The sequence below is a fragment of the Panthera onca genome, chromosome B2 (genome assembly GCF_046562875.1).
Source record: "Panthera onca isolate mPanOnc1 chromosome B2, mPanOnc1 haplotype 2, whole genome shotgun sequence".
Lineage (NCBI taxonomy): Eukaryota > Metazoa > Chordata > Mammalia > Carnivora > Felidae > Panthera > Panthera onca.
In genome coordinates, this window is record NC_138343.1 from 149,716,911 (window position 1) to 149,729,782 (window position 12,872).

Below are 12,872 nucleotides of genomic sequence, written 5' to 3' on the forward strand. Positions count from 1 at the left end.
GCACGCAGACAGATGGACGGAGCTCCCACCCGCAGCCACCCGCCGGGACAGTGAGCCCTCACCTGCGACTGCCCCTGGGGAAGCCCGGCCGGAAGTCAGCTGTCGTCTACAGTGACTCAGGCGCTGAAGTAATTTCTGTAACAATCAGCCCCAAATGCCTCCGCTCCAGTGACAATGGCAGCTGTCCTGATTTCTGTCCCTGCTTGCACCTTGGCCAACCAGAGAGACCCAGGTGTGCCCCCCACCCTGCCCCAGTCACCGGGGCGCCCCCTTCCCCAGGCCCGTAGCCTCCCTGCTGAGTCCTTGTGTCCTGGGGGCTCCCGCTGCCCTGCCTGCCCTGGGTCTCTGCCCCACCACACCTTCTGCAGCAGCCCCGAGGGAGTGGCCTCTGCCCGGTCTTGCGTGACGGCCCTCCTTCATTTCCCCTCCTGAGTCCCCCCACATGCTGGGCCAACCCACCCCCGATGGTACCCCGGGACCTGTCAGCCTCCAGCTCACTGCAGGATGAGCCTCCGCTCCATATCCCCAGCCTCCCCAGACCCCAGCCCTCTGTGTTTTCTCGAGCTGCAATCCTGATGCCCCCCAAAAAGGCCTCTGTTCTTTCAATTTGCCTCCTGTCTTTGGTCGAAGCCCCCCCGGGAGGCCCAAACCCGCTGTGTCCCCTCCTCACTGGTCCACGCATCCCGGTGGGAGACACACGGCCTGGCCAACCCGTCCCGTGACTTGAGGATGGCTGCCCCATGGAGGACGGGAGACGCGTGTCCGATCTAAACCGTGCACCCAATCCTGTAATCGTGCAACGCTCCTTTCGCACAGCAGCGATGAGGACAGAGCAGAACCTGCCACACACGTGGAACCCTCGGCCGTCTCCCTAGGAAGGCCTGCTAGGGGAGCCGGGGGGGAGCCTAAGGACACCCCCTGAACACCGCCCGGAGGGGAGCGCTGGAGACGCCCCTGAACACCGCCTGGACGGAGGGGAGCCTGGGGACACCCTGAACACTGCCCGGACGGAGGGGAGCCTGGGGACACCCCTGAACGCCGCCCAGACGGAGGGGAGTGCTGGACCCTCTGACTGTGTGCCCCATCTCCAGGGCCCCGCCTGCCACCTCTTGTGCCCCACGATGGACAATGAGACGGTCCTTATAAGATACCCTGTGCAACATGTTTTCCAATAAAACCCCATCAAGGGTGCGTTTGTTTGACGTCTTTAGCTACCAGAGCAGATCTTAAGCTTGGGAGGCCCTCGTACCTGTGACGAAGCAGATTCCAGGAAGCACAGTGGGAATTCTACCCGGACTCACAGACGTGCCTGGATCTCTCTTTTGGAACAGCCTGCGTTCTTCCCCTTTCGGCAGGAAGCGGCCCCTGCACCTCTCACGGCACCGCCTCGGCACCCTCGTAGGCCCTCCTCTGTGTTCTGAGATGTCACTGGGGCACATGGGCTGCCCAGGTCATGACCTCATGGTCGTGAGTTCAAGCCCCGTGTCAGGCTCTGTGCGGACGGCTCAGAGCCGGCGTGGGCTCCACTGTCCCCCTCTGTCTCTGCCCCTCCCCTGCTCGCACGCACACGCTGGTCGACTTTAACTAAATAAACATTAAAATTAAAAAAAAAACACGCCAGTTGCTTTTTAAAATGTTTATCTCTAAACCACATCCTCAAACTAGCTGCGTGTTACATGAATGTCCACAAACCCACAGACGCTTTGGCTAGTTTTCTTAGGGTTTTTCCCAAGTTCTGGTCGGCCGTCCACCTGCTGGGGCTGGTCGCGTGCTGTCATCGCGGTTCCTCAGGACGGCTTCCCTGGCCCGGGCGGGGACGCCCCGGGCCGTCTCCTGCGGGCCTCACACCATGGTCATGACCCTCAGTGCCGCCGGCTGGAACCTCCGGATCTTTCTCTTCAGGGCCTTGGAGGCCTTGATCCGGCACACTTTGGGCACGGGGGGCAGGGGCGGCCTGCGGGCAGCTGGGGCCCGCGGGAGCTGTGGGGGACGCGCCCCAGGCCAGGCCCCGCCTTCTGAGTCACTGCTGCTGGACTCCTTGTCCCCAAAGCAGCTGGCAGTGTGGTCGCTGGCCCTGTCGTCCTCGCTGGTCTCGGTGGCAGCGGACAGAGGCAGGGAGGCACCCTCGGCAGAGTGCTCGGAGCCCTCTGACTCGCTCCTGGCGCGGGGGGCCCGGGGGGGCAGCCTGGGCCTGGCCCGGACGCACGCGGGCCGCTGCCCGCCCCCTCTGCTCACTGCCGGCCTGTGGGGCCCCAGGCCACCCGAGACCTCCACGGAGGACAGCCACCGGCGCTGTTTCTGTGCCTCCCCCCCGGCTGCCACAGCAGCCGCTTCTGAGGGGAACAAGGCCAGCGCGGGGCCCCCGCGGCCCTCCCGTCGGGCCACCAGCAGGGGCACCAGGAAGGGCACGGGGTAGAGTCTGGGCTCAGAGCAGGACCGGCTGGGCGCCACCCCGGCCAGCGTGGGCCTCCTCCTGAGACCGGCCCCCCACTCGGGAGGCAGCTGGGGGGTGGCGAGGGCACCCCCCGCTGGCGGTTGCCCCCCAAACCTCAGGACCTTGTCACTGGCCCCTCTCCTGATCTTCACAGCCTTTGTCCTGGGGGTGCCTGCTTTTAGCCCCAGGAGAGCAGCTCCGCTGACAGCAAATGGGGGGCGGCCACACCCCTCGGGGGCCAGAGCGGGGCTCTCTCCTCCTGCCTTCCTGGCAGGCGACAGGACTGTCCTCTCCTGACCGCTGGCGGCCACCTGGGCACGCCCACACCTCGGCAGAGGGGAGCCCAGCACGGTGTCCCCACGGACGCAGCCACTGGAGGGCTTGGGTCCCCCCTCTGGAAGGCTGCTGGGGCGCGGGGTGCCCACACCCTGCTGCTCGAGGCGGTCCCTGCTGGCGTCCCCTCTCTGGGCCAGCCCTCCCGCTCCTGCTCTCCCCGGGGTGCACACCAGCTTCTCTAGGCCGTCTGGACCGTCTGCTCTCTGGCCACCAAGTGCCTGCGGGGATGGGGGCCCCTCACGTCTTGGGGGCCCCTGCTCACCCACACTGCTCCTCGCGGGGGTCCCTCGGGCCCGCAGCCTCAGCAGCCTGTCTATATAGGCTGCAGCAGGGCCAGCCTCAAGGACAGGTCTTGTCGGGATCGACAGGCCTGTGGGGCCGGGAGGGGGCTTCCTAGGGGGCGGCTGGGAGTCGGCGTGCAGGGCGTCCCTGGGCAGAGCGAAGAGCGGGCTCTGCAGAGCTACAGCGTGCAAGGGGCTGGGGTACGGGTACACCTCCCTGCCCCCCGTGGACACCAGGTCACGCCGGTACTTGGGGTCCGGCCCGTGGGCTGGCAGCCCCATCCCGTGGCAGAGGAGGGTCGCGGATGTGGGGTCTGTGCTGGCTTTCTGGGGCACCACCGCAGACGGCAGGACTCTTTCGAGGTCACCTGGGAATGAGAAGGACGAGCACACAGGTGAATCGGGGAGAACCCAGCACAGCCCCAGTGTCACTTCCTGCCCGGCGGGCAGCAGGCCGGCGCAGTGCCCCGTGTGGGCCTGGGGGGCTGGGGAAGGGTCTCGCCGGCTGCTAGCTCCGCCCCCTTCCCAGGGCCTCCCCGTCGCAGGTGCACGGCAGAGCCCGCACTCAGCCTTCACCCCGCGTCTGCAGGTGCCCAGAGAGACGGGCGCCTGTGACCGCGCGGGGGGCCTCCGGACCCCCCCTCCGTGGAGGCGCTGACGGAGAGGAGACCGTGGAAAGGTCCACCAGGACCACCGGGCACGGCTAGGCCGGGTCTGCTCCTACAAAGCTAACAAGGCCCAAAGATGAAGCCTTTTCTTTTCGGGACGGACCAAAGGAAAACGGAGACTCTCCCTTGAGCCTGGGCGAGGGGGGCATCCACGTGGGAAATGAACGCTCTCCGCGTCGCTCTGGGTCCTGAGCCCCCTCCAGTTACGGAGACGCGCCGTCAGGCTGTGTGAGGTTCCGGAAGGACTTTTACAGTAACTTTCTGATGTCCACATAATAAGAAAGAATGCTTTTGGTCACGCTGGCCTTGCTGTAACGAACGGAAGTGGGCCCTTGATTCCTGTCTATCGAAACACCAAGAAAAGCCCGCAGAAACTTCGGAGGGGCACCTGTGGGACGAGCCCAGCGCCAGACGCAGACAGGGCTCCGGCTCAGTGCTCAGTGATGCAACAGCCGCCCCCTCGCCCGCCCCCCTGCCCCCCCCCTGCAGTGGGGCCTCCCGCCTTCCTGGCTCTCCTTTACCTGTAGACACCGGCCTAGGCCGGCACTCGCCCTCCTCGGTGGCCTGCGGTCTACAGGTGGGCAGGGGGGCTCCATGCACGGTGGTGTCGTCGGCTGACCGGGGCCTGGCCGTGGGGTCAGCTGGCAGCAAAGTGCCCAAGGAGTACACGCGGTCACTGCACACGGACGTGCGGGAGGCCGACAGGGAGCAGGAACCACCATCACTCAGCTCGTAGAAGCCTAGACAGGGTGGATGGAGGCGGTCAGCGCTCCCCCGGGCGGCGGCCCCTTTCCTGCCCGAGGACGCCCCTGTGCCGGGGGGGCTTTGGGATCTCGTCAAGGCAGGCACCTGGGGAAGGTGGCCGGGGACTCCTGAATGCCCGGGAGTGCTCCCCATGACTGTCCACTGTTGCCCCACGAGCAGGCCAGTGGGAGCCCCCCACGCCCCACCACTCGCCCCCCTCCTCGGCGAGCGGCTGTTCCGTGACCGTTAACCTCCGGCCCCTGCGGGGCAGGCCTCTGGCATCCTTCTCCCTCCCTCCCCTGTGCTGTGGGGTTCATCCCACGTGGCAATCAGAGGGGGCCACCGGGGGCCCCCCCCCCAGCCCGGACCTGCCAAACACACTGCACACCCAGGCCAGGCCGTGGTTGTGCAAGTTTACAACAGGAAGAGACGGCATCCAGTGCTGGACGTGGTCCCCTGGGTTTGCCACGCGAGCCAGCGTCTGGACAGATGGGATTACGTGCCCTGGACAATGGCTCCGGAACGATTTCCCTGCAGCTTCACAGTAAGGGACACGGGGCAGCTCCTCGTCATCTGTGACAGGTCACACAGGCTTGAGCCGGATGGAACGGCTCTTCGCCACCTCCCGGTGAGCCCAGCCCGAGCAGACCCTGAATCGTCTCCGCCCGGAGAGGCGAGGGGCTGGCGAGCCTTCCTCCGTCAGAAGCAGCGCTTCCCGTGCCAGGCCCTCTCTCCGTGAACACACACGTGCACACTCTCCCGGGTTCCGAAGCACACTTAGGTGCCAGGAGAGAAGTGTGGCATCTTCAAGAGCCCTCGGTAACGGGGCCTCCCGGCTCGGGCGCCGTGCCGCCGGGGGCGGGCTGAGGACACGGGCGGGGCCCAGGAGGGGTGACGGAAAGGGGGCGCGCGGGCTACCTGAGCTGGGCCTGCTGTCACTGTCGGCCGCCTCGCCGCAGGGTCTGCACACGTCCGGCTGCTCCAGGTGGGGTTTTAGGCCGACGTCCCGGCGTCTTAGACGGGCCTGCGAAGGGACCGCATGGGAGAGAAAACCGTCTTGAGTACAGAAGCCGAGCGCGGGCCCCACGCACGTGACGTCTGCACTGGGCATACGGCTTAAACCGCTCCCTCGGAGCCAGTCCCCTGCTCTCTGGTCACCGGAGGAAAATGTCCACGACCCTTCCCTCTTCACACCTCTGTCCCCCCTCAACGGCAGGCTTAAAAAAATCAGCAGTTCCCAGTTAGGCATGTCTTTATAAGGACAGACCGATACAGTCTACGAGCATAAAGTCAGGATCCAAAACCACACCTGGGGCGCCCGGGTGGCTCAGTCAGTTGAGCCTCCATGACTTGGGTTCAGGTCACCGTCTCGCGGTTCGTGGGTTCGAGCCCCGCGTGGGGCTCTGTGCCGACAGCTCGGAGCCTGCTTCGGATTCTGTGTCGCCTTCTCTCCCTGCCCCTCCCCCCACGCATGCGCGCACTCTCTCTGTGTCTCTCAAATAAACGTTAAAATTTTTTTTAAAAAGCGGCACCCGGCACACGCCACGGATGTGTGTGCTGCTGTCCTCAGTTTTATGCAAGAAGCTACCTTCTCATGCTCACGGGTAACAGACCTGGAGTTTGGTGCCCACACTGCCGTATTCGTTGACCCAGCAGACCCTGGGTGACCTTCTCACTTTTGAAACTGACAGGACGCCCCCCCCGCCGGAGAGAAAAAGTCCCCCTTCCGCATGTGTCCCACACCCCATTTTACAGGTCCTTCCAGGCTTCACGGAGCCCTCAGGGACAGGGACAGAGGCACGGCGGGAGAGGACAGTGCCTGCACTCAATGAGCCTCAAGATCTGCCTGAAATCTCCTTGGTTTAGAGGCTCACATCTTAGCCCTGCCTTCAGAGGCTCTCTCCCCTCCAGGCCTCAGCTTCCCCAGCCGTAAAATGGGTTATTACGAGCGTCAGCCACACACCTGTGTGTGTGTATTTACGTAACACCCGTGTAACACGTGTACGTGGTTAATACTCATAGTCTGTACTCACACATGTTCGCACACGTAGATAACGTACGTGCGGGACACCCAGAGCACTGACCGTTTAACCAACGCGGATTTCCTTCTTTCGATTATAAAACAACACCGTTTTCAAGGTCTGCTGGGCCAATTTCTTGTTTTCGTCAACAATGAAGTTTAAGGCAAATAATTAATGAATGTAATTACGTGGTTCGCCCCGTTTGAGAAAATGATTGTGCTTCAGACTTTTATATAGAAAGTGAACAATTCCCCTGAGCCCCCAATTACGGGACTCAGGGGAATGAATTATTCCAGCAATTCCAATACCGTGAGAACTCAGTCCAAGGGAGAGGCAGGCGGCAGTAATGTGCACTTCCGACGAGGGAGTCACGTGGGCACGGAGTGTTCAAAGCCCAGCCCCCGGGAGGTTAAGTGGGGGAGAAGCCCAGGGCCTGATGCTGCCCCCGGTGCGTCCTGAGCCACCGTGCCGAGCTCCCCTTTCCACCAGGACCCAAACCAGGGCTCTCAGAACAAGCTCCAAGTGTTACAGCAAGAGTCTCACAGCCGTAACACGGTCTGTAAGTAGGCAACACGGCAAAGACCAGACTTGAATTTAACAAAAACGTGATAATCCCAGAACCATCCAGTCTAGCCTAAACATCCTGGCTTCTTACCTTGATTATTTTTACAAAGGGAAACGTTACCCAGGTGAACGTCAGTCGCAGAGAGAGCCAGGCAAAGATGGGCTTCTCACATAAAGAATACTAGATCGGGCAAAGGGGCTAGTGTAGATTTTTACTGCAAATGACTTTTCTTTTCCTGTCAGTGGCAACGGGAAATCAACCACGTCGCTCTGTCAGGTCATACCTCGACCCTTACCAGCATCGACCTGACCTCTTCTCTTCCAAATCACCGTGCTCTCATCCTTCTGAAGGAGGAGATCACCCTGGACGCCCCAGTTGGCTTTCTTCCTCCCTCTCTGAACCCCTTTCCAAAAAGAAAAAAGTGCCCCGTGTGCTTGTGCTGAGATTCACTGCTTTGTGATTAATGTTTGGCCAGCCAGGCCTTCAGTGGGTGGTTTCTGATTAATGTCGAGAGGCCACGGACACACAGGGTCCCGGGTATTCACAGATGATTTACCGCATCCTCAGGGCCCTGAACGTCTACAGGGCTTCACCATTCCGGATTTACACCGTCCTCCTTAACCCTTCCCCCGTCCCTCCCTCACTTGGGGTTTTTATGTCTCAGCTTTTCATTAACTCCTACTTGGCATCTAACTTTGGGCAAAGAGTCAAAAGTCCCTTCTGAGACCAGGATAAAGCATAATCCATGGCAAGCCGGCCGCAGAGTATCTCCACCCGTGTATTTCCGCAGGGAAAACATCATTCCAAACACGCTGGTGCTGGGTGAACGTGACCGTGGCAGTCACGTGGATTCTCTTCGGAGCAGCCTGCAAGTCGCTGGGGTCACGTCCTCCCCAGCCCTGTCCCCAGCGTTCGGGCTCACCATCAGGGCGGAGTATGGTGTCAGAGTCCCCCCAAAGCTGTGTAAAGGGGCCTGGGGTGAGGACAGCACAGCCACGGTTCCCCGGGCACGGGGATCACCTGGGCATCAGTGCAGGTTCCTGGGATCCCCCCATCCCCCTCACCTGAGACTCTCGGCCACACCCGGGCACCTGCATCTTGACAGGCCTCCCGCCAAGGCTTTCTGTGACCATGAGGAAGTCTGACAACTGCATCCAGGGAACGCCATTAAAAACAAATATTCGGTTCATCCCTTCCTTTGAAATGCTTGCTTTGTGAACCGCGGGAGAACGGCCTGGTTCCCGCTTGTTCCTCCTGCCTGCCATCCGCAACTCAGCACCGTTGTCTTCTCAAACCTTTAAGGCAGATTCAAAGGGTAAAAACTGACATCTGCCCTCAAGTTCAGGACAAGCGATGGCCTCTAGAACCCCTTTATTCTCTCCTTGAAAGCTGAGCCTGCGCGAAGGAAAGATTTCACACAGGAATTCCGTGGCTAGCACACGCACCCCGTGGGCAGGGACGCGTCACTACCCAGCTTGAAAAGAGGTCCGTCGATCAACAGCAAAGGCTCCAGGGTCACACACACATCAGCCTCACGGATAAGAGACGGAAGCCGCGCACGGTCCTGTGGATGCCCTGCCCTCACCGGCGACCTTGAGCAAGTTCATTTCCCTGTGAGTGCATGAAGCAGGCATGGCGGGTCCAGGGAACATCCCAGACATCATGTTCACAGCTGCAGAGTCAGCGCGCTCCTGCGGTATATTTAATGCCAGAACCCGCCAGTGAAAAGCAATCATCGCACGCTGCCTCTGTTAGGACAAGTCACAACCAGCCAAGTCAACTACTGGGAAATTCTTCCGGAAAAGATTTCACTGCAGGGTCCTCAGAACCCTTTCTTCAGCTTCCACCGGAGGGCACCTCTCCCACGGACTCCGGAGCGCCTCCTGGTGGCAGCTGGAGCTCCCAGCCTCCCCTGGGGCATCCCCGACCCTGTGGGCGCTGCGGGGCACCTAACCCCTGCGGAGATGGGGACAGCAGCCACTTCTCAGGCAACGAGGAATCTCCCTGAACATATGAACAGATGAGCACAGGCCTGGCCGCGGAGTACCGGAGGTCACGGGGCATCAGAGACGCAGACGAGGGGACGGGAAATGTTCTCTTCTGTTAGAGCAACAGAAGTTGTTCCTTTATTTGCCCCCCAAGTACCACGAGGCACCTACCCCGCGCTCTTTGGAGACTTTAGATGCCGCAATTAAAAAGGTACAGCCATTTCGGCAAGCGTTAACGTGCAAACCTGCTGGGTTCCTAATGGCAGTTCAAATCCCGAGCAATGCTTCCTGGGGAACCCCTGCTGGACAAGACCGCTGAGGGTCAGATAAACGTCCTTCCTGCGTTCACGCCTGCACGGTGACGCGGGGTCCACGCCGGGTGGGCCTGGCCCCCAGCCGTGAGGTCTCCCTGCAACTGCGCTGCGCACAACAGGCTTCTGATCACGGCACTGGTAATACTCCTACCTTTTTCCCTGCGAGAAAGATGTGAAAGCGTTAAGCCCTGAGCTGATGTCACACAAAAGCAATTCCTCTTCTCTTTTGATCACGCAACCCATGCCAAGCACCGTCTGAAGACAAAGTCCGCGTGTTCGTTCTGGCGGCCACGTTAAAAAAAAAAATTAAACAAAAACCCCAGCCCCGTTTGATCTCTTCCAAAGGGCACTGGAAACCGGGGGCTGACGACTCACAAGGCTGATCTGTGTGTTACTTAACCACCAGCTGCCCTCCGACAGTGAGGAGCAGGTCCACACTCCAGCACACCGTCCTGCACGTCCGTGGCCGCTGTGCGCCGAGCTCCGGGTCACGGGGACCACCGGCTTGCCGAGCGCGGCGGGCGCCACGGGAGAGCAGGCCGCCCTGAGAGCCCACCCCTGCCCTCTGTGCCGCCGCAGCTCCGGAGGCAGAGGCCGGTCTGCAAAGGCAGGCTCTGGATTTTCCGATCTTGCCACCTCGTTTTTGCAATCTGCAATTCGGGAAGACGACCGACCCCCGGCCCACCCACCGCAGTCCTGGCAGGCATCTCAGGACACTGCACTTCCGGATTCTTGAGTCCAGGAACGGTTAACAAGTCCGTCACCTGCCTGAGCTAAGCTGACAGTGAGGGTGCAGATCCTTCCAGGCTGCTTTGTTAAGGAAGCAGCTTTTACACAGAACAGATTTGAATTTCTAATTATAAAAAAAAGAAAATTCCACTTAAGAGTCCTGGAATTAACTCCCATCAGATAGGAATTTTTCTATACAGCCTTTCTGTTTTTCCTTTAAAAAAATACTGCAATACTGGAAAAATTCTGAGTTGTTTCCAGGGGACGAAGTGAAAGCGTACAGCGGACTGAAACCTGGACGAGTGTCTTCAGTCCTGTAAAAAGGAGCTGGCACTTGGAGGGGGCCAAGGAGAAGACACAAAGGCCAAGCAATCCTAAGAGGGTCCCCGGTTCTACCTACGGCCTCTGGGCTGCAGAGAACACGCCTCATTTCCCAGGTCAGGTTGCAATTTAAAGTTGACGCTTTCATGGGATACAAGCTTTTTCCTCAACGTGTTCTTTCAACGACGCGATCCCATTTAACCTGAGCACAATGCGGGGACAATTTGGGGTGCGCTCTGCACGCTGGCTATGTCGTCCCTGAACCTACGCAGCAGGGACGCCTGGTATCCGGGGTCTGCCCCACGTAGCCCCCGCCGCCAAGGGAAACCGACTCAGGCGTTCTCGCCAGAGCAGCACTGGAAGTGAAACAAACAGCAATGCGCGCTCAGAGTCCGTCCGCGCCGGGAAGGAGGCAGAGCCCGGGCGCAGCCGAGGGCGCCTTTCAGAATCGGGCTCCTTATCCCGGTGCTTGGCTGCGTCATTTGGAACCGAGCGCAGTCCCCCGGGGTCCCAAAGGGCGCCCTTCGCTCAGTCGCACAGCCCTTGCCCGCCGCGCTCCCCCACCAGGTGGCACGGCCCCCCGCCGCCGCGCGCGCCCCAGCCGCCCCGGGGCCCCGCGCTCCTTACCAGCTGCTCCTGCAGCGCCGCCAGCGCCGCCTCCAGCCGCAGCTCGCGCGCGCGGGGGCCGCGGGGGTGCTCGGGGTGCGCGGGCCCGGCCGGGGGGTGCAAGGCCAGGGCGCCCCGCACGCGCGCCTGCTGCGTGTCGCGCAGCCCCTGCAGCTCGTGCAGCCCCGCGAGCGCCGCGCGCAGCCGGGCGCCCACCCTGCGGCGGTCCCAGCCCGCGGGCCCCGGCGGGCCCCCCGGCGCCCACATCCCGCGCCCGTCCCGCCCCGCGCCTGTCCGGCCTCCCCCGGCCTCCCGGAGCCTCCTCGGAGCCTCCCGGCCGCGCGCGCGGCCTCCTGCGCCGCCTCTCCCCGCCCCCGCCCCGCAGGTCGCCAAGGTGGGGTGGGACCTATCGGTGGCCGCGGAGGGCGGTGTTTGCACACGCCCCGAGGTCACAGCGGCCGCCCCCGGGCCCGCCCCGTCGACGGAGCCCCGCGCCCTCGGGGGCCCTGGGACCCAAGCTCTCCCTTGAGGCCGGAGGGGACCGAAGGAAAAGGGGGAGCCCAGCAGCAGAGCCGCAAAGGGCCGGAGGGGGAACACGGTGAAAGGTTGTGTTTAGGTTTAAAGTAAAAATATAAATTCTTGGCCCAGTAGCGCATTGTGAGGGCCACGTTACCACCGTAAACTCGTTACAGATTTGGAAAGCGTGTTATCCACTCTTCCTGATGCGTATCTGCAGTCGGAATCCTCAGCTTGTCTTTTTTTTTTTTTTTTTAAATAATCGCTTTTTTTGAGATGCTGTGCAGGAATCATTACAATTCACCTTTTTCAAGCGCACAGTCCAATGGTTCTTTGTGTGTGCACAACCGTCACAGGGCTGTACAACTGTCACCACCACCAGTTTTAGAACATTTTCACCTCCAAAAAGTAACTCTGTACCATTAGCCTCACCCTCCTCCGCCGCCGCGCCCCCATCCTTCCGCAGCCGGTTCGGGACATTTCCTGCCAATACAATCATGCACCAGGCGGTCCTTTGTGCCTGGCTTTTTTCTCTTCCCTTAGGCTTTTCCAGGTTCGTTCATGTTGTGGCGTGATCTCCGTCCATCGTTCCTTTCCACTGGGAGATAATATCCCATTGTTTGGATAGACCACTGTTACGTACCCCGTTCACTTACTGGTGCACATTTGGGTTGTTGCCACTTTTTGGGCTACTAGGAATATTCTGCTCTGGGTTTTCATGTGCTAGTTTTTAGCTGAAAGTTATTTTCATTTCTTTTGGGTGCAGACCTCAGAGTGGCACTGATGGGTCATAGGTAACTACTGAGAACCACCTCTTGAAGGACGACCAGACTGCTTTCTGAAGCGGCTGCGCCATTTTGCCTCGTCACCGGCACCGTATGGAGGGTCCAGTTCTGCCACGCGGAGGCCGGCATTTGAACTTCTGGCTACAACCGTCTGGTAAGTGCGAAAAGGTGTCTCACTGTGATTTCGATTTGCATCTCCCTATGGTTTCGTGTACATATTGGCTGTTTGTGTATCTTCTCTTGAGAAATGTGTGTTCAGATCCTTCACCCATTTTTTAAATTGGGTTGACTTTTAATTATCGAGATGTAAGGGTTCGCTATGCATTCTTTGTCATAAATGTTTTTAGGTCTGTTTTGCACACCCTCTTCTGTTTGATTAGTTTCCTGGCACTTGTCTTGGCCATCGTGGCTTCTTATGACGTGTTGATGCTCAGTAGAGCCTGTCCCGCCACCTGTTCTTGAAGGATGTCTTGAGTATTCTTGGCACTTGACAATATTATGTAAATTTTAGAATCAGCAGGTAGATCTCTACAAAAATCCTATTGGTATGTTGATGGGGATCAC

At 60.3% G+C, this 12,872-nt stretch overlaps 1 protein-coding gene and 1 long non-coding RNA gene across 5 annotated transcripts in view; one reads left to right on the top strand and one right to left on the bottom strand.

Moving 5' to 3' along the window:
* Positions 1-1,621: 1,621 nt before the first annotated feature.
* On the bottom strand, positions 1,622-11,380 carry DACT2 (dishevelled binding antagonist of beta catenin 2). Of its 4 annotated transcripts, none has more exons than XM_060617115.3 (5): positions 11,029-11,128; positions 8,114-10,757; positions 5,382-5,487; positions 4,241-4,459; positions 1,622-3,419 (listed from the first exon to the last, which is right to left on the bottom strand). In XM_060617115.3, the coding sequence occupies exons 2-5, from the start codon at positions 8,312-8,314 to the stop codon at positions 1,843-1,845; spliced, it is 2,103 nt and encodes a 700-aa protein (XP_060473098.3). In that variant the 5' UTR covers positions 8,315-10,757; positions 11,029-11,128; the 3' UTR covers positions 1,622-1,842. The 4 variants fall into 4 exon arrangements, with proteins under 4 accessions (XP_060473098.3, XP_060473099.3, XP_060473096.3 ...); XM_060617116.3 differs by having other exon boundaries at positions 8,114-9,510; positions 11,029-11,115; XM_060617113.3 differs by lacking the exon at positions 8,114-10,757 and having other exon boundaries at positions 11,029-11,380.
* Positions 11,381-11,480: 100 nt separating this feature from the next.
* Positions 11,481-12,872, top strand: part of LOC132667861 (uncharacterized) — a 43,558-nt gene continuing 42,166 nt past the window's right edge. The window contains exon 1 of the long non-coding RNA XR_009605415.3: positions 11,481-12,462. This is a non-coding gene — a long non-coding RNA (uncharacterized LOC132667861). The remainder of the gene's footprint in view (positions 12,463-12,872) is intronic.